Genomic DNA, 20,827 nt, shown 5'->3' with positions numbered 1-20,827 from the left:
GGGGGGGGGCGGTGCCTCCGCCCGGAGAAGGGCTATCCCCTTTAAGAGCTCCGCCCAAAGGGGCGCTGCCACCCCTAAGGAGGCGGGCAGACGCCGCTTCTCATTCATTGTCTTGACAAGAGCATCCTCAGCGGGCTGTCTCTGGCTCCGCCGGCTCCTTCCTCCTCCTCTTCCTCCTCTCCCTCCTCCATTTGGGGGGTCACCCATTCTTCAGCAGCAGGTAAGCCTGGGTCCCCGGGGCAAGGGACCGGGCATCGATGCCCTGGGCCACCTGTGGGGCAGGCGTGAGCTCGGCGGAAGCCGGCCGTGGGGGCGGACGGGCTGTCAGCGCGCCGCTGGGACAGGGGACAGAACCGTCCGCGCCGCGCGTGCAGGGGACTCGCCCGGGGGGTGGGGGTGTGCGTGGGAGGGTCCATCTGCGTGTCCCGGGGCGCTGTGCACAGGCCAGGGTGAGGGACCACCACAGCCAAGATGGAGGTGGGGGAGCCGGGGGCCTGGCTCGCGCCAGAATGGGCGTCGGGGTGGGGGTGGGAGTGGGGGCAGGGTGGGGTGAGCCGAGCAGCTGCCCTGAGCTTGGAGACAGGAAGGGGTTGAGAGCAAAACAAGAAAAGACCAAGTTCCTCTTTCCGCGGTTTCTGAGCCTGGTACCTGCGGTGGGGGAGGAGGCAGGGTGGGGCGATGGCTTCCGGTCCCCCAACCTCGGCTTTGGGGCTCCCCTCGCCCCAGGCCCAGCTTTCTCACTTGGGACTGATCCCCCTGCCCCTGGACTGCTTCTCCACCTGCTCCGCACCTGCTTTCTGGGCAAGTGGACCCGGAGCCTCCTGAAGCCTCACAGGGCAGGCTGGGGCGGGGTGGGGGTGGGGGGGTTGGGGGGACAGCGAGAAGGACCAGGGCCAAAGGTAGTCTAAGGGGCGAAGCTGGAGAGGTGGGGTAGAGGCCTGGGAGGGTGCCCTCTGAGCCAGCCGCATGGCCCCTACACGGCGCAGGAAGGGGATGCACTTGGGTGTCAGGATGGGGCCTGGAGCCTGGGGAGCTGGAGGCAATCCCCGCAGTTTCAATCGCTCTCCACCCAGCCAGATGGGGGAAACCATCCTCGGGGACCCCAGAGAAGTCAGCGCTGCCTCTCCCCTCCCGGGCATAGTTCCAGAGCGGGTGGAGATGGCACTTAAGGGCACCTGCTTAGGCAGACTCGAGAGGCAGAGGTGTGGGGAGGAGAGAGTGGGACCCAAGCCATCTGCCTGTTTCTGGAGCCCAGAGACCTGCCTCCTGGGCAGGCCCACATGCTGCTTCCCTCTGGATGCCCAGCCCTGTGCAGAAGGTGAGGGAGGGCCCCTGCCTTCAGGACGCTCCCCATGTGGGTGTGAGGGATGTGAAGTGTGGTTGCTGTGCCTGAGTGAACCCACCCTCCAGGCTGTCACCACTGAGGCCCCCAGAGGGTGGGAGTGTGAGCCATTGGAGAGGAGGGGCCGAGCCTGGCAGCAGTCGACAGATGGGTCTTGGTGCTACCCCACACCGGGCTCTGCCCTAGAGGCTGACGGTACAGACACGAGGCCCAGAGTGGGCAGAGAAGGTGGGCCTTGCGGGTTGGCCAGCAGTGAGAAGGGGTGAGGAGGGCGAGCAAGAGGGACACAGGATGGCAGTTCCGGATGAGGGGGCAGGGAGCCCAGGGAGCCCAGGGAGCTGGTACTGGGGAAGTTAGCTGAGACCTTTAACACCAGCTGGGGGGGTGTCCTGGGGGACACGGGGGACACTCTAAGGTCAGAGTCGACCGAAGGGAGAAAAGCCCTCAAATCCACGTGTCCCTCCAGGATGAGCCGGCAGGTGGTCCGCTCCAGCAAGTTCCGCCACGTGTTTGGACAGCCAGCCAAGGCCGACCAGTGCTATGAGGACGTGCGCGTCTCACAGACCACCTGGGACAGTGGTTTCTGTGCTGTCAACCCCAAGTTCGTGGCCCTGATCTGCGAGGCCAGTGGGGGAGGGGCCTTCCTGGTGCTGCCCCTGGGCAAGGTGAGCCCCTAGAGCCCTTGGGGCAGCGGTCTTCCAGTTGAGGGGGCCTCTGGTCCTCCAGTGGCCCCGCGGGGGTCCTGATTAGGTGACTGTCACCAAGCCTTCTTGGGCTGCAGCGCTGTCAGCTGTAAAACTGAGCTGGGCCACATGAGCCTTCCGCCTCCTCCAGCTCCTACGTGCAGTGGTCTCGTGGAAACTGAAGCTCAGGTGACACCAGAAAGGTCACACAGCGAGTCCAGCAGACCCGGGGCCTCATCCCCTCCGGAGCACAGAGAAGGCTCCATGGGGTCCGGGCAGACCCAGCGGTGCTCTCAGGGTGGGAGGGGCTCTGGGCCTGGGCCCCCCCCCATCTCAGCCCCAGAGAGCCTCCCCCAGCCCCCGGCTGCAGGCAGGGAGGATGTAAGAGGCCCTCTCCCCTCCCCCTGACCTGCCTCCCCTCTGCTCCTGCTCGCACCCCCCCTTCCACTCTGCTGACCCCCACCCCCAGCACACTCCTGTGCTCTTGGGGGGTGAGACAGGAAGGGGAGATGGGCCCTAAGTTGTTACCTTAAAAGGGCCGATGGAAGCCAAGAGAAGAGGAAGTGGTTGTGGGGCGAGAGCTGGGCTCGCTCTTCACACAGGAAGCCCTGCGGCAGCAGCTGTCCCCGGAAGCGACCATTTCCAAACCTCTGCTCTTGCCTGGGGCCAGTTAGGACAGACTTCCCTGGTCCCTATCCTGTTGGAAGCACCCCTGCCCATCCCCACACTTCCCTGGGGAACCCTAACCTGAATACAACCTCTCCTGCCCAGGGCCTTGGCCTCTCATCCCCAGGAAAGCCTCCGTTGGGGAAGCTGGGGTGGGAGTGCCGGCCCCCGGGCATTGGTGAGAAGTGGGTGGGGGCAGAGATGTCATGGCTTTGGTCAGGGTCTGCCAGTGAGGCAGGACCAGGGCCCAGTGCGCCCCCTGGTACCCAGCCCCGCAGCCCCATCCTGCATTACCTGTGGCCAGTCCTTCCGAGATGCCCAGACACTTCTGGGTCTGGAGCAGAGGACCAAACCCTCCTGCCCTAGGCCCCCGGCTCCACCTTGCAGGGACCCCGCTGCCTTCCTCTCTGTGCCTCGCTGAAGGGGTGTGGGGGGAGCTGGATCAGGTTGGGAGAGCAAAAGTCCCTCCCTCAGAGGCCCTGCTGTGCCCCCTAGACTGGACGTGTGGACAAGAACGTGCCCACGGTCTGTGGCCACACAGCCCCCGTGCTGGACATCGCCTGGTGCCCGCACAATGATCATGTCATTGCCAGTGGCTCTGAGGACTGCACAGTCATGGTGAGTGGCAGGGGAGGCGGCACGAGGGCCGGGGGAGCTCCAGCACTGGGTCTGCCGTGGGGAGCCCCCAAGTCTCACTGGCCCCTTCTCTGCAGGTGTGGGAGATCCCTGACGGGGGCCTGACACTGCCCCTGCGGGAGCCCGTCGTCACCCTGGAGGGCCACACCAAGCGCGTGGGCATTGTGGTGTGGCACCCCACAGCCCAGAACGTGCTGCTCAGTGCAGGTGCCTGGGGGAGGGGTGGAGGGAGAGGGGAGAGGGGTAGGCCGGTCGCCAGACAGCAAGGGAGGGAGGCTCAGGGCTTCTAACACTGGGGCTATCACCCAGGTTGTGACAACGTGATCCTGGTGTGGGACGTGGGCACTGGGGCGGCCGTGTTGACGCTCGGCTCCGACGTGCACCCGGACACAATCTACAGCGTGGACTGGAGCCGAGACGGCGCCCTCATCTGCACCTCCTGCCGGGACAAGCACGTGCGCATCATCGAGCCCCGCAAAGGCACCATCATCGCTGTGAGTGGCCCCGAATCATGACCCTTGACCCTAGGAACTTTGCCCTCCCACGCACCATCAGCCGGGTCCCTGGATGCTACCCCTGTCGCCCTCGGCTGGAGTCTGGTGCTTAGGATGTGTGTGTGGGTACCTGACTGGCTACCTCCCTTTCCTTCCAGGAGAAGGACCGTCCCCATGAGGGGACCCGGCCTGTGCGTGCAGTCTTTGTATCTGATGGAAAGATCCTGACCACAGGCTTCAGCCGCATGAGTGAGCGGCAGGTGGCGCTGTGGGACACGGTGAGTGCCGGGTAGGGGGAGCAGAGATGGGCTCTTAGTCCCTGCCCTGCCACTTGCCTGATCATAGAGAGCCACAGGCCTCAGTTTACCCTCTATGGGATGGGGGTCTCCACTGGCTGTTCTCCCTCCCCAAGTCCCCGCCCAGTAGGCTCTTGCCAGGCCCGACTTGGCCCAGCTCATTGTTCCCTGTCTCCCCAATCCCTGCAGAAGCACCTGGAGGAGCCGCTGTCCCTGCAGGAACTGGACACCAGCAGTGGCGTCCTGCTGCCCTTCTTCGACCCCGACACCAACATAGTCTACCTCTGTGGCAAGGTGTCCCAGTCGGGCAGGGGCTCGCGGGCGGGAGGTGGGGCGGGGGGAGGGCTTGGAGAGGACCCGGCTGCAGGACTGTGTGGTGCTGATCCCCGCATTTGCACCCACCGCCTGCAGGGTGACAGCTCTATCCGGTACTTCGAGATCACTTCCGAGGCCCCGTTCCTGCACTATCTCTCCATGTTCAGTTCCAAGGAGTCCCAGCGGGGCGTGGGCTACATGCCCAAACGTGGCCTGGAGGTGAACAAGTGTGAGATTGCCAGGTGACTGCCCCCTGACCCTGACCTGAGCATGCTCTCTGGGCAGCGCTGACCCCAGGCGGACCTTTGGTTCCAGCCCAACCATGCCACGGGCGTTGCTCACCTTCTTATTTCCACAGATTCTACAAGCTGCACGAGCGGAGGTGTGAGCCCATTGCCATGACAGTGCCTAGAAAGGTGATGCTCCCATGTCCCTTCCAGGGCCCTGGGCCAGGCACTGGCCTCGCACAGCTGCAGGGTGGTGGTGTGGCCCGAGCACTCTCTTAACCAGCCTTGGCCTTGCCCACAGTCGGACCTGTTCCAGGAGGACCTTTACCCACCCACTGCAGGGCCCGATGCCGCCCTCACGGCCGAGGAGTGGCTGGGGGGCCGGGACGCCGGGCCCCTCCTCATTTCCCTCAAGGACGGCTACGTGCCTCCAAAGAGCCGCGAGCTGAGAGTCAACCGGGGCCTGGACACCGGGCGCAGGAAGACAGCACCAGAGGCCAGTGGGACCCCCAACTCGGTGAGAAGTGGATGGGAATCTGGGAGTCAGGACGGGAAGACGCGTAGGGCGGGGGCTGCTACTGATGTGGTCATTGTCCCACCGGAAGGAGGCTGGTGTTTGGGCCATCCTACACTCACGTCGGGGATCCTCTGCAGGGGGAGCAACCCTCTGGGGGCCATGAGCGAGTAATCCCGAGGCTTCAGAAAGCAGGTTTCAGGTTTCTTGGCCTGCAGCTGTCTGGGCAGCAGCTGAAAGACAGAAGGGCCAGCCCCGGAGCTCTTGGCAGGGCAGAGGGGGGAGGCCCGGGTGAGGGGAGCCCAGGATGGAGCTGGGACTAATGCAGCACTGGACCCCCCAGGACGCCGTATCCCGGCTGGAGGAGGAGATGAGGAAGCTCCAGGCCACAGTGCGGGAGCTACAGCAGCGCCTGGATAGGCTGGAGGAGACAGTCCAGGCCAAGTAGAGGACCTTCGGGCCTCAGCTGGGGTCACAGCCTCACCTCCCTCCCTCCCGCCATTCGCACCCTTCTCCTCAGGCCACGATGGCAGATAAAAAATAATAATAAAATGGCTTTATTTTCTGGTACCTCTGACTCCGATGGCCACCTGGATGCTGGGTCTGTTGAACTGACCTGCCCTCGAGCTGCCCCCTCGGTTGCCTTGATGAGATTGGCCCACAGCAGGAGTCGGGGGGACACCTCCGGGCACCCCAGGCCACAAGGACAGGCCACAGTCGGGGGGAGCCGCCCCATGCTCGTGTTGGTTGAGCTGGCAGGGTCTGAGCTATGCAAGGCCCTTGCCTGGGGCCTCAAAAATTCCCGATGACTCAGAATTTGCCTTTCCTGGTCAACCACAGGTCGCTGCATGCGACTGTGCTGTCACTGTTGCTGGTGGGGACAGAACTCACGTAACACGAAGGCGGCCCTTACGGGACACATTTCAAGTTGCAAGCCCAAGGGAGCAAAATCAGGGGATCTTTTGTGAGGCCAAAGCTTAGAACCGAACCCTGGTTTACAGGCGAGGACATGAAGCACAGAGCATGAGAGGGGCCCGCGGGAGGCAGACCTTGAGTCATGAGCCGTCCCCCCTTCTGGTTCCCAGTCTTCCTGCCATGTTGCTGCCTCTCAGTCCCTCACTCTGGGACCCTCCCCAGACAGAAGAGCCCAGTCAGGCCCTGTCAAGTGGGGGCTTAGATGTGGGTGTCTGATGCCCAACTCTGTGGGGCTAGGGCTGGGTTGGCGGGATGGGTGTCCTGGCCACAGCAGAGCTCACCTCATACCACACAGGGACCACAGCAAGGACTAAGTGCCTCATTCACCACCCCTGGCTTCCGCACATGGGGGAAAAACATCTGCTTAGAGAGGCAGCTGCATGGACGTCCCTGTCGGCCCATCTGAGTCTCAATCTCTACGCAAGCCATGTGACCCTGGGCCAGTCACTTCTCTCCAGGCCTCAGGTGCTCTATAAAATGGGGAGGGATAGCATCGCAGCTCTGTGAACGCAGTGGGTGGATCCAATCAGGGGTGTGATAAAGAGAGAAGCAGAAAATCTGGAATGTGGGCCTCTTAAAGCAACATTCCTTCCCTGAGCCTCTCCTGCACAGCGGTGGTGACGTGGCCTCCTAGTGAAGTCGTACTTGAGTACACTCAGTCACTGGCTCTCCTCCTGGCCCGAGGGAACCGAGGAAAGTTCAGGAAAGGATCCCAGGAACCCAGAAGGGTTAATCTGTCATCACCATGACTTCCAGCTTCACTAGCCCATTCTCCCTCTGACAGGAACAAGAGGGAGGTAGGAAGTGGGATGGTTATTTAGGGACCAAGAAACTGGCCCTGAAAAGGGGAGCAGAGTGGGGGGGATGGTTGAAGACGGCAATCCTTCACCCCCAAAGAGCCCTGGCCCCATCTGGGTCACCTGCTACCCTCCTGGGTCCCAGGGACCGCATCTGGGCCAGGCCTTACCAATCCTGGCACCTTTTAACATTGATACTACAGGTATCATGTGCCCCAAATTTATGGCCCAGGTGGCCTTATTTTCCTGCTGTAACCCTACCCCTATCTCCTGCCTGCAGCTCCATTCCTGAAACCCTCATGGTCTCCCCAGGGGCAACTGTGGCCACATGAAGCCCTGGGCCAACAGGCCACTGGATCTTCTCCAGTGAACCAGACAACAGCAGCATTCCAGGTGCCGCGGCGTCCCTGCCGGGGTATCGCCTCCCCTGAGACCCCGAGGGGCTGGCTAACCTGCAGGGAAGTGTGGGATCCTCTATTACGCCTCTGACATTAGGGTGATGTTGAGGAGTGGGGGAAGTCTGTTAAATTGGCCAGTGCCCTGAAACCCTGGGTACTTTTCCATCTGTGCATCTTGAAAACCGGCAGAGGGCAGGACCCCCTGGTAACGGCCAATGAATAGCAGCAGTGTTCCCAGGGTTCGACCAAGAATTACGGAGAAGATCAGTGCTGCCTGCCCTGGAAGAAGCTTTAAGGATAGAACTTTCATTTTATAAGCAGAGACACGGAGGCCTGTGTGTGAAGGACTTGTCCAAGGTAAGACAATGCAGAGTGGCAGGGCAGGGAGAAACCAGGCTTTCGACTCAAGCTCAGCATCCCTCCCACACACAACACACTTGACACAGAAGCTGGCCCTGATTCATAATTTAATGGCTGTGCAGGCCTTGGTCTCTTATTTCTGCCGCTCACGGGCCCACTGCTCTGGGGTCAGGGTTTTCTGCTCAAAGGCATGAATGTGCAGAAGCTCTGCCGCTAGGCACGTGTTCACCAGCCTGGGGGAGAGATGGGGTTAGGAAATGGAAGGCCGGGGCCTGAGTTGCGGCCTCCGAAGGTAGGGTGACCCAGGAGACTCCCCAAGTTGTGTCCCGGGACTTGGGAACCAAAGAGGCAGAGGGCCTAAGTCTCAATACAGGGGCCACGAAGGCGGGATCCTTGGGGCCGTGGTTCACGGTGTAGGGCCCCACCGGCGGGGGTGAGGGAGTTAGGTTTTGGGGAGTGGCCTGGGTTGGGGTCCCAGCGCTGGGATCGCGCCGAGCGAGGTATTCCCGAGGCCTCACCGGTGTCTCTGAAGCAGTGGCTTCCCCTCGAACTTGGCCGACACCACCAGGACTCGGAAGCTGGACGCGCAACGGTTGGGAGTCGTGTCCTCGACTTCCTACGGGGCAGAACGGTGGGGAGAGTGTGAAATTCGCCCCTCAGGCGCGCTTTCCCCCTCGCTGGGAGAATCCAGGCCGCTCAACGCACCACATGCTCTGCCTCCAAGTCCCGCTGCAGCTTCTCCCGGAGGTACTCGGCGCTGAGTTCCATTGCGGCGGCCCAGAAGGGGCGGCAGCCCAGCCGGGATGGAACCCCAGCTCCGACCCCAGCCACACTGCTTCCGCCCTTACTGACGCCACTTCCGCTGAGGCCTCTACTTCCGCCCTAAGGCGTCCGTAAACCCGGCACTTCCGCCCTCACGCAAGCCCAGCTTTCCAACTGTCCTGGGTTTCCGCGCTTACCATCGGCCAGCCAATCAGAATCTGCTCCAGGACGGATTCGGGCGCTAATAGGTCTCCGCCGCCTGCATCGCAGCCTGGGTTCTGTGGGCCGGTTTGGACACCCTACTCCAGCCAGGAGAGGGTGCGCGAACCTGCATTTGCTGCGGCCTCTAGGGTACCTCGGGATCGCCCCCAAACGCTTTTTCCGAGACAAGCATCTTGCGGCCCTGGCAACTCAGCCCTCCCTGAGGTCACAGGTCGCAGCAATCAACCCACAAGTCCCGATGGGCCCTGCGGGGGACGCGGCGAGGCCCGGGCGCTTCTTCGGCGTCTACCTGCTCTACTGCCTGAACCCTCGGCACCGGGGTCGCGTCTACGTGGGGTTCACCGTCAACCCTGCTCGTCGGGTCCAGCAGCACAACGGGGGCCGCAAAAAAGGCGGGGCCTGGCGGACCAGCGGACGCGGGCCCTGGTAAGATGGAGCGGTTTCGGTCTGGAGGAGGGCTTCAAGGAGGAGGCGGGGCTCGGAGGAGGAGAGCCCTGCCGAGAGGGGCAGGGCCAGGCCAGTGGGCGGAGCCCGTGTGGTGGTCGATAACAGGGCCGGGGGCCGGGGTCCTGGCGACGAGGGCGGGCCTATCACAGGGGAGGTGCGTGGTGGTGGGGGGGTGGGGGGGGGGGGGGCGGTGCGAGGTTGGGGGGGAGGCGGAGCCCTGTGAAACTCAGCTGTGGGATGAAGGAAGGGGTTGGGTAGGAAGGGGACTGATGATCTAGGCTTGGTCCCGTGACAGCGGGCTGATGAACAAGGTGGAGTTTGGTAAAGAGAGAGCCTGCAAGGGGGAGGAACTGAGGAGGGCAGTTAAGTACCTGTGCTGGAGGCGGGGCCTGAGGTTGGCGGGTGCGAAGGGACGTACCTCCACGAGGCGGGCGGAGCCTCGCGGACGAGGTTTGAAGCCGGGCGTGAGAACTCCACTCCCGGGTAGGACTGGGGTCGAACCATGGCGAGCAGATTCGGCTTGACACCGGTTTGGGCGGGCTCTCACGGGCCCCGTGCTCGTTCTCGTCCCCAGGGAGATGGTGCTTATCGTGCACGGCTTCCCTTCCGCCGTGGCTGCCCTTAGGGTAAGAAAGGAGACGGGGGCGGTGGGAGGACGGGCTGGGGCTTGGGGCCTAACCGGGCGGCCCTGAAGCCCCTACTCCCCGCCCGCAGTTCGAGTGGGCCTGGCAGCACCCGCACGCCTCGCGCCGCCTGGCGCACGTAGGCCCGCGCCTGCGCAGCGAGGCCGCCTTCGCTTTCCACCTGCGCGTGCTGGCGCACATGCTGCGCGCGCCGCCCTGGGCGCGCCTCCCGCTCACTGTGCGCTGGCTGCGCGCCGACTTCCGACGTGAGCTGTGCCCGCCGCCGCCGCCGCACATGCCGCTGGCCTTCGGGCCTCCGCCGCCCCGCGCCTCGGCCTCGAGGCGCCGAGCCGACCCCTTAGCTGACCCGGAGTCCGAGCCCGACCAAGACGCCGAGGCCTGCTGCGCCCTGTGCGCGCGCTCCTTCCAGGTGAGCCGCCCTACCTCGTCTCCAGGTCGCTGCGAGCCCAGGGTTCCAACGACTTGGGATCCAGCTGTTTATTGAAGGATCGGGCGGCCCACTGAGACCCTTTGCCCTCTGCAACAGTGTCTGGTCACTAGAAGTTCTGAGTGTTAGCTACATCATTCCTCCTGGTTTTCTCTCTTACCTGCCTGCCACTTCTGACAGGATGAAGAGGGCCCCCTGTGCTGCCCCCACTCTGGCTGCCACCTAAGAGCCCACGTGATCTGCCTAGCAGAGGAGTTCCTGCAAGAGGAGCCAGGGCAGCTTCTGCCCCTAGAGGGCCAGTGCCCGGGGTGAGTCCAACACCCCCGCCCCAGCGTGGTCGAGCTCTGGGAGGATGGTGCCGGTTGTCCAAGTCCAGGCCCCAGGGCAGCTGAGTCCTTATCTTGGCACCCAGGGCCTAGCCTGCAGGAGGCTTGTGATCCTGACTCTGTCTCCTACCAACTGCACCCCTTGGTAGCTGTAGGAACTCACTGCTGTGGGGAGACCTGATCCGGCTGTGCCGGATGGGAGCCGAGGAGGAAGAGGAAGACTTGGAATTAGAAGAGGTGAGACGTGGCTTTGGCCCCAGCCTCCCTACCCCACCCCATACCCGAGGCTGCCTTTGACCAGTCCTCTTGTCTCCACAGGAACACTGGACAGACATGCTGGAGACCTGATCCTCAGCGCCCCCAACCCTCTGCCTCCCCTGTGGGTCTGGGCACTTTTTATTTGAGTACAATAAAGAGTCTGAGTTAAGGGAACTTTCTGGTGTTTGCTGGGGCGGGGGTGGGGGGGTGGGGGGCAGCGCTGGAGCTAGGAGACAGAGGCCCTGCCAGTCACTGGGGCCTGAGGAGAAGAGCAGACTGGGAAGGGACCGCTCACTCACCTGGACCAGGCTCTCCTCTTCCTGGAGGCCCATGTGCCTCAGCTTTCCCCTGTATGCTTCTGACGTCACACAATTCTTTGAGTGCTTGGGAGACTCACACCCTTGACTCAGAGCCCATCCAAATCCAGTGCCCAGCTTGACTTTGGACTTTAATCCAAACAGTAAGGACAGAGGCCAAAAGTGGGATGGGTGAGGGGATATGCTACCCTATGGGGCTCTGTGGCTCTCTAAGCCCCTTCTTGTCTCTGTTTGGGAGCCCCTTTAAACCCAGTGAAAGAAAAGCACCTTGTGGGGGCCATGGTTCTGTCACCAATCATGAATGAGTCTCCATGAAATCCTCAGGAGCTGGACTCACTGCCAGAGTTATGAGACTCTGCGTTCTTGCCGTTTTGTCTCCCTGCTGCCTCAGAAAGCCTGCACCGCCTCTGCTCCGCCCCAACCCCAGTCAACCAGCCCCCCCTCCCCCACATGGCTCTGTACTGGCCTTGTCAGAGGTCAGACTAGCAGTTCTGGAATGCCTGCGCTGCTAGAACACCAGTGGGGGCCGCTCTCAGCGTGAACCTCTGGCATCTTCAAGACTGGCCTGGAGCCACAGGAAGGTGAGTGGCCCTGCTCACAAGAGTGCCACCTTTCCTCTCCACTCTGCCCCCTCTAAACTGGCTGGCTCCATCAGAACAAGCTGTCAGTGGTGTCTGGGGGGCTCAGTCAGTTAAGCATCTGCCTTTGGCTCTGGTCATAATCCCGGGGTCCTGGGATGGAGCCCCGCGTCGGGCTCCCTGCTCAGCAGAGAGCCTGCTTCTCCCTCTCCCTCTGCTGCTCCCCCTGCTTGTTCTCTGTGTGTCAAGTAAATAAATAAAATTAAAAAAAACAAGCTGTCAGTTGGCCTGCCGCGTAGGGTCGGAGTTCAGAGGGCAGGTCAGGAGCAAAGATTACAGCTCCAAAAACCACCCCCAAAATAAAAGTGAAAACTTACTGGGCTCTTTTGTCTAGTTTCAGTCTTCCCTTTATTTTCTACACACCAAACTCACGTCTTGGGTTTTCAGGCCAGTCTAAGCTTGGCTCCTGCTGGGGTGCTAAGGAGGGGAGCCATAGGCGGGTCCTCCCACTCTAAACTCCACCCTTCCTTCCTGGAGTCTGGCTCCAGATCCCTCCCACTTTGGGTTTAACAACCCTTCAGCTCCAGAGCAGTTCTGCACTCACCACACGGCACCCAGTAAGCCACAGCACGAAGTAGTCACAAGACCAAGATCCAGAGAGGTCTGGTGAGTGCCTGGGTGGGGTGGGCTGGGCTGGGCAGGGCTAGCCCCTCTCTCTCTCCTGCTGCCGCAGTGGCATCCTTGCCCTTTCCCTCTGGATGGTCCATTTCAATCAGCCAATCACAACCCCAGCTGAAACCCCCTTCCCTCTTCCATTGACCCACCGCTTTTGCTCATCCGCATACCAGACTCTGGCCCCCCAGACAAGCTCAAGTTTTTCAGCTGGCTGTGTTTATCCCTGAGCCAAGACAGTGCAGTTTGGCAAGTGGGATCACAGGCCCCGCGGGCCTTTGAAATGTTGCCATGCGCGAGGGGCCCAGGTTGCTCAAAGGGATGGCAGGGAGAGCAGGTCGGTGCAGTAGGCCGGGGGCTGCGGCAGAAGTAGTGGGAGGAGGAGAACTGGCAGGCGCCAGGGTAGTAGTGCTCACGGGCACACTGGAGTCTCCCGGAGCTTCCAGGAAAACCGGGATTGGGCCCCAGAGAGTGATTTAATTGGTTTGGGGTGTGGCCTCAGGCTCGGGGATTTTAATAAGCCCTGCAGGTAAAGCAAAGGTGCAGCCGGCGCCCTGACCCACTGCATGAGCGTTCCGTCTGGGTTTGAAGCCCAGCTCCCACCACCCACTAGCTTTGTGAGCAGGGGCAAGTCAGCCGCAGTCCCTCATCTTAAAGCAAGATTTCAATAGATGGCATGTTGTGATGTTGTTAAGGCAAGTTGGCCGCACTCCGGCCCTTGACGCCGCAGCATGGAGCTCATCGAGGACACCTCGCGCCCGCCCCTGAAGTATGTGAAGGGGATCCCTCTCGTCAAGTACTTTGCAGAGGCACTGGGGTCACTGCAGGACTTCCAAGCCCAGCCTGATGACCTGCTTATCAGTACCTACCCCAAATCTGGTAGGTGATGAGGGCCATCCACCCCTCTCCTGGGCCACAGTCCCCTATGTTGGACCAGCAAGGGGCTGCCCTCAGCCCTGCTCACCGACCCTTTCCCTGCTCTCCAGGCACCACCTGGGTGAGTGAGATCCTGGACATGATCTACCAAGGCGGTGATGTACAGAAGTGTCAAAGGGCCCCCATCTTCATCCGGGTACCCTTCCTTGAGTTCAAGGTTCCAGGGGTTCCCACAGGTGTGTAATGGGGCTCTGGGGACCAGTGGAGCAGAGGGAGGGGGCAGGACTGGGCTCCAGCTCAGCAGACTTTCCCTACCCCATGGCATAGGTTTGGAGGTTCTGAAAGATACACCAGCTCCACGACTCATCAAGACACACCTGCCCTTGGCTCTGCTCCCCCAGACCTTGCTGGATCAGAAGGTCAAGGTGAATGGTAGAGGAAGCCAGGGAACGAGGCTGCTGGGGCCATCCCAGCTTTGGCCCTATCTGCTGGGAAGGTCTCATCTTAGGGGAGGAGGTGGTCTGCTTCATCCTGTTGTGGGGGTCAGTGAAAAGGAGACTCCTCTGGGGCGCCTGGGTGGCTCAGTCGTTGGGCGTCTGCCTTCGGCTCAGGTCATGATCCCAGGGTCCTGGGATCGAGTCCCGCATCGGGCTCCCTGCTCGGCAGGAAGCCTGCTTCTCCCTCTCCCACTCCCCCTGCTTGTGTTCCTGCTCTCACTATCTCTCTCTCTGTCAAATAAATAAATAAAATCTTAAAAAAAAAAAAAAAAGGAGACTCCTCTGGGGAGAGCTGAGAAAGGCAGTCTTCTCTGCAGGCCTCCCCAGGCCTGTGGAGGAGGGGGCTGGTGAGAATCTGGCACAGCTTGTTCCCAATCTGGGTATGGCAGCACTGAGGGGGATTAGATTAGCATAAGTATGGTTCCAGGGACCACAAGCAAGTCAGCCTCTAAGCTTATTACCCCCTTGGCCAGACCAAGAGCTAACTTCCCTTGCAGGGATGCTGTGAAGGGTGGAACCACCTGGCTCACTGTGTGGTGATGATGCTTGGGTGTGTGGGGGGGTCATCTGTCCCTCCAGGTGGTCTACATGGCCCGCAACGCAAAGGATGTGGCTGTCTCCTATTACCACTTCTACCGCATGGCCAAGGTGCACCCAGACCCTGACACCTGGGACAACTTCCTAGAGAAGTTCATGGCTGGGGAAGGTGGGACCCGGATCTGGAGGAAGGAGCGGGGCGGAGCTGAGCGGCAGCCAGTCCAAAGTAATACCAGCCGTGTGTCCATGTCTCTGCCCCTCTCCCCAGTGTCCTATGGATCCTGGTATCAGCACGTGCGGGAGTGGTGGGAGCTGAGTCACACCCACCCCATTCTCTATCTCTTCTACGAGGACATGAAAGAGGTGAGGCCGCCTGCTGCTGCTTCCCTCCAGGTCATCCGTGGAGAAGCAGGAACCTGCCAGGGACCTGCCAAGGCCCTCTTGGCCGCCTGACCTCTGGCAGCCCCATACCAGTCCCCCGGGTCCCCCAGCCCGCCTTCCTGCCCGGGACTTGGAGCTGCAGCGTCACCCGGGCAGCAAGGCCATATAGCTCTGATCTCAGACCCCAGCAACACAGAGCCATCCGCCAGCATTCTCTGTTGCTCTCCCTGCCGCCACAGTTACGAAAGAGGACCGTCCCTGCGCTCACCCGTCAGGATCCAAACAAGAGCTTATTTCAGGGTCACAGGGCAGGGGCAACTAATGTGCCCCAGGGAAAGAGGACCCAAGTCAAGGAGGTGGGGCTGAGAGGTCTCTAGGCGGAAGTGGCCAGACCCCGAGGAGTTAGGGGGGCCCTCCCTTTTGTTTGCTCAGTGAGCAATCCCAACCTCCACTGAAGAGCCCCTCTGCTGCTCCAGAATCCCAAAAGGGAGATTCAGAAGATCCTGAAGTTTGTGGGGCATTCCCTGCCAGAGGAGACCGTGGATCTCATCGTCCAGCACACGTCTTTCAATGAGATGAAGAACAACTCCAAGACTAACTACAGCACCATACCCCTTCACGTCATGGACCACAGCATTTCGGCCTTCATGAGGAAAGGTGAGTGCCCGTGCAGGACGGGCATCTGGGGAGGCAAGTGTGGACGCGGAGGCGAGAGTTGGCCTGAGCCACCCGGGCCTGCTCTGTGGCTGGGGCCTGCAGCTGTCCTCCCCTCTGTCCACAGGCATCTCGGGGGACTGGAAGACCACCTTCACTGTGGCCCAGAACGAGCGCTTTGACGCCGACTATGCCAAGAAGATGGAGGGCTACGGCCTCCGCTTCCTCACCCAGCTGTGAGTGGTGCTCCCTGGGAGGCACGCCGAAGACCCCACTGCGGTGACCTGCCCCCAGCCTCAAAAATAAAATTCCATGTGTATTACACCGAGAGCCTTTAATGCAGGCAAAGAGCAAACCTGAGCTAAAAGGAAATGCCCACTGGGACCAAATGAAGCCATCTCGACCCTGCGGCCTCCAATTCCCGAACTTGCCCTGTTATGGGGAAGGGGAGAAGGGCCTGGAAAAACAAAACCAAGGAGACGCGGGCAAAGGGGAACAATATTTATTTGCCACAAAACCTTTTGTTGCATTCCCCTGTGAGGGTGGCAGGAGACCGTGAGTCTGCCAGCCCACTTCACTTTTTCTTGGGCTCCTTACAAGCCACCACGTACCTCTGGGCCACATTGAGGGGAGGGGAGTAACCATCTGCATAGGAGGTGTCTTCAAACAGGACTGAATAGTCATCCTGGGGCTGGGACGGGGGGAAGACAGGAGGGGCTGGTCAGAGACCCCCAGGCAAGGCCCCCAGCCCAGACTGATGGGAAACCTCTGGTCCACGGGCTCCTAGCCTCTCCTGTCCCCATCTTCACTCTGAACCTAGTCCCTGCTACGGCAGAGCCCTTTTCTCAGCAACGAAGGGCCAGGGCACAAAGAGCAGGGAGGAGGGAGACTTGCTGTCTCTGTGGGGGGATTCTACATGGAGGATCTGGTGCCTTTTGGGGACCCTGTGTTAAGGGGATCAAGAAAAACGCAGAGAGCAGCAGGCAGGGCTCCTGGAGGAAGAGGGGAGAACAGCCTTGAAGCTGCCATCAGGTAATGGGTCACCAGCATGAGGGAGCACAGCCTCACACGAAGAAAGGGCAGTGGTGCGACAGTCAAGGTTGGAGAACAGGCCCTGGGTGTGGTGCTGCCCATCTCAGTGCAAAAGTGAGGTGAGACCAGAGGGACATCGGTCCCATTCCATGTGGGGCTGGCTAGAACTGTGAAGGTTGGAGAGGGGGTTGGCTGGCACTGCCCAAGGGGACGTGGCTGGAGGGCACCTACAGGGCAGAGTGTAAGCAGGAGAGAGGGGGCAACACGTAGGACTCTCCTAGCTCAGAGAGGCTAGAAGATGAGGAGGAGAAGGTGACCCCATGACCCATCCGCTCAGCCCAGTGCTGGCGTCATGGTCTGTCTCTCCCATGGGAGCTGCCTTACCCGTTGTGGGGGCGTGTGGATCAGGGCACGGTAGAAGCACGTGGTCTGGGGATACAGGGCCAGCACGAGCTGCTCCTTCTGAAATAAGGCTTCAGGATCCGTCTCCGGGTTGGCTTTCCACTGGGGCAGTGGGATGATGCGCCGCCGGCTCAGGGTATGTCTCCTGAAAGGGGGGCTCAGGTCAACCCATGCCAGGTAGGGGGCTCCTTTCCAGCTGCTTCCATGGTCCCTCCCTGACCAGCACACTCACTCTTTGCCTTCTTCATCAATGTCATCTACCTCATACCTGGAAAACAAAGAGAAAACGGTGGATGCAGGGAGGTGCACGGTCCAAATCAGAGCGACGAGGAGGGGCGGGGTGGGGTGTGGGGAGGGGAAGCAGCCCAGGGAGCCTGAGTCACACACCGTCCCCGTCTCCACAGGCACCCTGGGAGGCTCTTCTCCCAGCCTGCAGACGGGGGTGAGGGGCAGCCGGCGCAGGTGTAACGGGAGAGTGGACCGAGGGCTGGGTGTCCACTCACTTGTTGGTGGCATGGCTGTAACTGACCACCTCAGCCAGGATCCACTGCTCATCCCCATCCACAGCCTTTACCCGGGCGGCCACCTTGTCTCCAGGTTTGGCCACGTAGTCCCCAGAGGCTGGAATGGCCCCACAGAGGGGTGGGGGCCTGAGGGTTGGAATAAGGTGTTAGTCCCAGCCCTTCCCTCTTGTCAGCTCCCCCCACCCCGGGCCTGCCCTCACTTGTCACCAGGCTTCCCGATCCACAGGGGCAGGGTCATGGCGGACTGCTGCAGCAGGGTCATCAGCACCCCCCTGCGCATGGTCTTCCGAGGGGGTTCCGAGTCATTGTACAGGCCCGCAATCTTGGCCGCTGTGGGAAGGAAGCGCGCTCCTGAGGCACCAGGGACAGGGCACTGGTGCACAGTCAGTGGAGCTTGGCCTGGAGCCCACCTCCTGAGTGACCACCAAGGGCCCAGTGTGACCCCTGCCCACCCACCAGATGCCCACGGTGAGAGTCCCAGGCTGCTCTCACAGAGGGCACCGAGGGCAAAAGAAGGGTTCTGAGGTGCTGGTCACATCCGTTTGTTGGGTTAGCCAAAATTTCAGAGAGCTGTCTGTAGGCTTATGGGTACTTTTCTACTAGGAGTATATGCTGTCATTCAACAAAAAAAACTAAAAACTGTCAAATGCGGACAGACTTCTGACCTCCTCAGGCATGGCTCAACACACCCAGTCACATTGTGCAAACCCAACTGGCAGTAGGACATGTCTGATGGGCAAGCTGTCTGCCCACTGAGGGCTCACTGAAGGGGTAAGAGATGGGAGAGCCACGGCAGTCTGCAGGGATTCGGAAGCCAACACCCTGTGTAAACTCCACCTGAAGGATGGCTCTCCCAAAGCAGCCGGTGCTTCCCACAGCAAGAGGTGGGGGTGGGGGGTAGCGGGAAGGAGGCAACTGCCCCAGGCACAAGGGGGAGAGAAGCATGAGGGGGCCCGGTGAAATCTTCCAGGTCTGCACAGGGACACTGGGAGCCCCTGCCTCTGAGCGCTGGCCAGGACCTCCATTCCCCCCCAGACCCAGGCTGTCCAGATGCGCGCCCCCGTCAGAAGTCCATGGAACGAGCACACCGGGCTGTGGTGACAGGCCCCCCACCCCTGCAGGGAGACACGAATGCTGGTCTCAGGAAGCCTCACTCGACCTGGTCAAGAAGCACCAAGCTGGTCTCCAACTCACCAATCCGCCTTTCTTCCAACAGGGACTTGATTTCCGCTATCTTATCTAGAGCTTTCCGGAGTATGCTGAGGGTGGGGAGAAGGGAGAAGGGAGAAGAGGTCTGGATGAAGCACAAAGCACAAACTTCCTTTTCTGCTTACAGCAGGCTGGGTAACTCAGACCAGCCCTACTGCCGAAAACTATAAGCCCTGTTTTTTTCTTTCTTTCTTTCTATCTAATCTATCGAATCTAATCTATCTATCTAGAAGATTTATTTATGATTTTATTTTTAAGTAATCTCTACACCCAATGTGGGACTCAAACCCACAACCCCAAGATCAAGCTTTGCATGCTCTACTGACTGAGCCCGTCAGGCGCTCGCTCCTGTGTTTACATTTTATTTTTTTAAAGATTTTATTTATTTATTGACAGAGAGACACAGCGAGAGAGGGAACACAGCCGGGGGAGTGGAAGAGGGAGAAGCAGGCTTCCCGCGGAGCAGGGAAGCCGATGTGGGACTCGATCCCAGGATCCTGGGATCATGACCTGAGCTGAAGGCAGACGCTTAACCACTGAGCCACCCAGGCGCCCCTGTTTTTACATTTTAAAAAGCATAAAAGAACTGACAAGGTAGTGAGAGGTAGCACGCCCAAGAATCCAAGAGGATCCCAGAGCGGTAACCATAGCAGAGCCGGCTGCATTTGACAGAGCCTCAAGAAACCCTGCAGCAGTGCTGGCCGCCTCTAACAGTCTGGAGATTTGGAGGATAGAAGTGAAAGCTCGGGGTCTGTCCAAGCTGGGACAAGTCAAAGGAGACACTCCAGAGTACTGTGGGGAGTTCTCTGGGCTCGGAGTGGGGCTGGGGGTGGAAGGGATTGGTCTCTGAAAGGCTGCAGCCCCAGGAAACCTCTGGAGTCAGTTTACAGGGTTCCAAGGTGGTTGGGGCCCAAGCAATCCAGCAGAAGGGAACACAATCCTCACTGGAGAAAGGTTTCTTTATCCTAGATCTTGAGGACTCTCCCCCAAAGAATATTTCAATAGGAATAAGCAGCCCAGACTCCATCTGGGGTCACTGATTTTCCTCTTCTCCCATGGCTCTTCCTCTAGTCAACCTTTAGTAATTCCCCCGAGGTTCTGAAGGCCTTCATTCGGCAGGAGGGAGATGACAGCCTCGCAGGTGGGCCAGGGGGGTGTCCCAGGCTCCTGTGAAGCTCATCGGGCAGAGGCCGGAGGCCGGGGTGGGGGGGGGTAGCCCTGGCAGAGGGAGCCAGGCAATCCGGAGCAGGATGCCTGCCGCACCACAGCTCAGCGTGGAGGGCACAGGATGCAGGGAGGGCTCAGTCAGAGGTGCCGCAGGCTCGCAAGCCTGGGGACGTGGGGCAGTCAGGCCCCAGGACAGCAGCAGAGTAAAAGCCAGGAAGCCAAACAGAACTTGGAGTCTGACCATCGCTGCTGCACCTGTCTGAAGAACAGTTTTATGCAGCATGTCCTAAGCCATACTCGGTGAGATAGTAACGGAGTGGATCTTAACCCTAGCTGCACATCAGAATCCCCTGGGGAGCTGATTTTATTTTTTAAGTAGACTCCACACCCAGCATGGAGCCCAATGTGGGGCTTAAACTCACGACCCTGAGATTAAGATCTGAGCTGAGATCAAGAGTTGGGACACTCAACCGCTGGAGCCACCCAGGTACCCTTCCCCTGGGGAGCTTAAAAAAAAAAAAAAAAAAATCCCAATTGTTTTAGGCAAGAATCATAAACAGATGCCAAAGCCGAGAGTCTGGGGACATGGGATATTTACATAATCTCAATATCTCCTATAAGAGACTTAATAATTACATAAGGGAACAACCCTGCAGAAACTGGAAAAGACCACCTTCCGACGGGACAGGTCAAGACTAGAGCGGCACCTCTGGTCAGCAAGCTGGAACACTACCAGGCAAGCGTCCCAGCTAACCACCTGCTGTCCAGGGCCCGGAACCATGGCCTTCATTCTCTCCTCTGGGCACCTGACGTTCTAGCCCTTGAGTCGTTCGGGCCCTTGGAACCTCTGCCTGCACCAGCTGGGCCGGTCATAAAACTATCTTCCCTAGCTGGGACTCTGGGTGATGGAGTTATCCACTGTCTGTGGCCAAAGTCTCACTGAGGACACCATCCCTTCCGCTGTTGAGAAATGCCTTTTGCACTAAGGTTAGAAAATGATTTGTTCCCACCTGGGAATGGCTACCTGTTTATGGCAAGTTGGATCTTTGATCTTGTTCCCCTTTGATCCCTCCTGCCAGTGTGCCAACTCAAGGCCTTTTTAAAAAAAGAGAACAACTGTTAAATTAAAGAGCAGGGGTTCTTTTCCATTTTCTGCAAAGCAGGAGGATGAAAACCAGCTGGGGGGCAGCCC

General features: G+C 60.1%; 5 protein-coding genes across 9 annotated transcripts in view; 3 read left to right on the top strand and 2 right to left on the bottom strand.

Annotated features, from left to right (window-relative positions):
• The first annotated feature begins 119 nt into the window (after positions 1-119).
• Positions 120-5,743, top strand: CORO1A (coronin 1A). Its single transcript, XM_021700470.1, has 11 exons — positions 120-220; positions 1,809-2,007; positions 3,187-3,309; positions 3,405-3,534; positions 3,637-3,821; positions 3,980-4,099; positions 4,307-4,411; positions 4,529-4,674; positions 4,791-4,848; positions 4,961-5,176; positions 5,517-5,743. The coding sequence occupies exons 2-11, from the start codon at positions 1,810-1,812 to the stop codon at positions 5,619-5,621; spliced, it is 1,386 nt and encodes a 461-aa protein (XP_021556145.1). The 5' UTR covers positions 120-220; position 1,809; the 3' UTR covers positions 5,622-5,743.
• Positions 5,744-7,799: 2,056 nt separating this feature from the next.
• BOLA2B (bolA family member 2B) lies at positions 7,800-8,756 on the bottom strand. 2 transcript variants are annotated; one of them, XM_021700480.2, is made up of 3 exons: positions 8,409-8,756; positions 8,222-8,319; positions 7,800-7,936 (listed from the first exon to the last, which is right to left on the bottom strand). In XM_021700480.2, exons 1-3 carry the CDS (start codon positions 8,469-8,471, stop codon positions 7,837-7,839), a joined length of 261 nt encoding a protein of 86 aa, XP_021556155.1. In that variant the 5' UTR covers positions 8,472-8,756; the 3' UTR covers positions 7,800-7,836. The 2 variants fall into 2 exon arrangements, with proteins under 2 accessions (XP_021556155.1, XP_044771609.1); XM_044915674.1 differs by having other exon boundaries at positions 8,222-8,281; positions 8,409-8,615.
• Positions 8,757-8,925: 169 nt separating this feature from the next.
• Positions 8,926-10,975, top strand: SLX1A (SLX1 homolog A, structure-specific endonuclease subunit). Of its 3 annotated transcripts, XM_021700478.2 has the most exons (6): positions 8,926-9,113; positions 9,709-9,760; positions 9,849-10,187; positions 10,386-10,513; positions 10,681-10,768; positions 10,850-10,975. In XM_021700478.2, exons 1-6 carry the CDS (start codon positions 8,926-8,928, stop codon positions 10,877-10,879), a joined length of 825 nt encoding a protein of 274 aa, XP_021556153.1. In that variant the 3' UTR covers positions 10,880-10,975. The 3 variants fall into 3 exon arrangements, with proteins under 3 accessions (XP_021556153.1, XP_044771608.1, XP_021556154.1); XM_044915673.1 differs by lacking the exon at positions 9,849-10,187; XM_021700479.2 differs by lacking the exon at positions 10,850-10,975 and having other exon boundaries at positions 10,618-10,763.
• Positions 10,976-11,518: 543 nt separating this feature from the next.
• Positions 11,519-15,623, top strand: LOC110589844 (sulfotransferase 1A1). 2 transcript variants are annotated; one of them, XM_021700477.2, is made up of 9 exons: positions 11,519-11,687; positions 12,266-12,350; positions 13,052-13,235; positions 13,343-13,468; positions 13,560-13,657; positions 14,309-14,435; positions 14,535-14,629; positions 15,124-15,304; positions 15,429-15,623. In XM_021700477.2, exons 3-9 carry the CDS (start codon positions 13,088-13,090, stop codon positions 15,539-15,541), a joined length of 888 nt encoding a protein of 295 aa, XP_021556152.1. In that variant the 5' UTR covers positions 11,519-11,687; positions 12,266-12,350; positions 13,052-13,087; the 3' UTR covers positions 15,542-15,623. The 2 variants fall into 2 exon arrangements, with proteins under 2 accessions (XP_021556152.1, XP_021556150.1); XM_021700475.1 differs by having other exon boundaries at positions 11,650-11,687; positions 12,233-12,350.
• Positions 15,624-15,784: 161 nt separating this feature from the next.
• The window catches only part of SGF29 (SAGA complex associated factor 29), a 31,468-nt gene continuing 26,425 nt past the window's right edge, over positions 15,785-20,827 (bottom strand). The window contains exons 5-10 of the mRNA XM_021700428.1: positions 18,454-18,518; positions 17,460-17,589; positions 17,239-17,385; positions 16,968-17,003; positions 16,718-16,880; positions 15,785-15,992 (exon numbers count right to left, since the gene is read on the bottom strand). Of these exons, the coding sequence (XP_021556103.1) occupies positions 15,876-15,992; positions 16,718-16,880; positions 16,968-17,003; positions 17,239-17,385; positions 17,460-17,589; positions 18,454-18,518 (658 nt within the window). The 3' untranslated portion in view covers positions 15,785-15,875. The remainder of the gene's footprint in view (positions 15,993-16,717; positions 16,881-16,967; positions 17,004-17,238; positions 17,386-17,459; positions 17,590-18,453; positions 18,519-20,827) is intronic.

This window comes from Neomonachus schauinslandi, chromosome 5 (genome assembly GCF_002201575.2).
Source record: "Neomonachus schauinslandi chromosome 5, ASM220157v2, whole genome shotgun sequence".
NCBI classification, from domain to species: Eukaryota; Metazoa; Chordata; class Mammalia; order Carnivora; family Phocidae; genus Neomonachus; species Neomonachus schauinslandi.
Note: the sequence above shows the minus strand (reverse complement) of the source record. Positions and strands in the feature narration are given on the sequence as shown.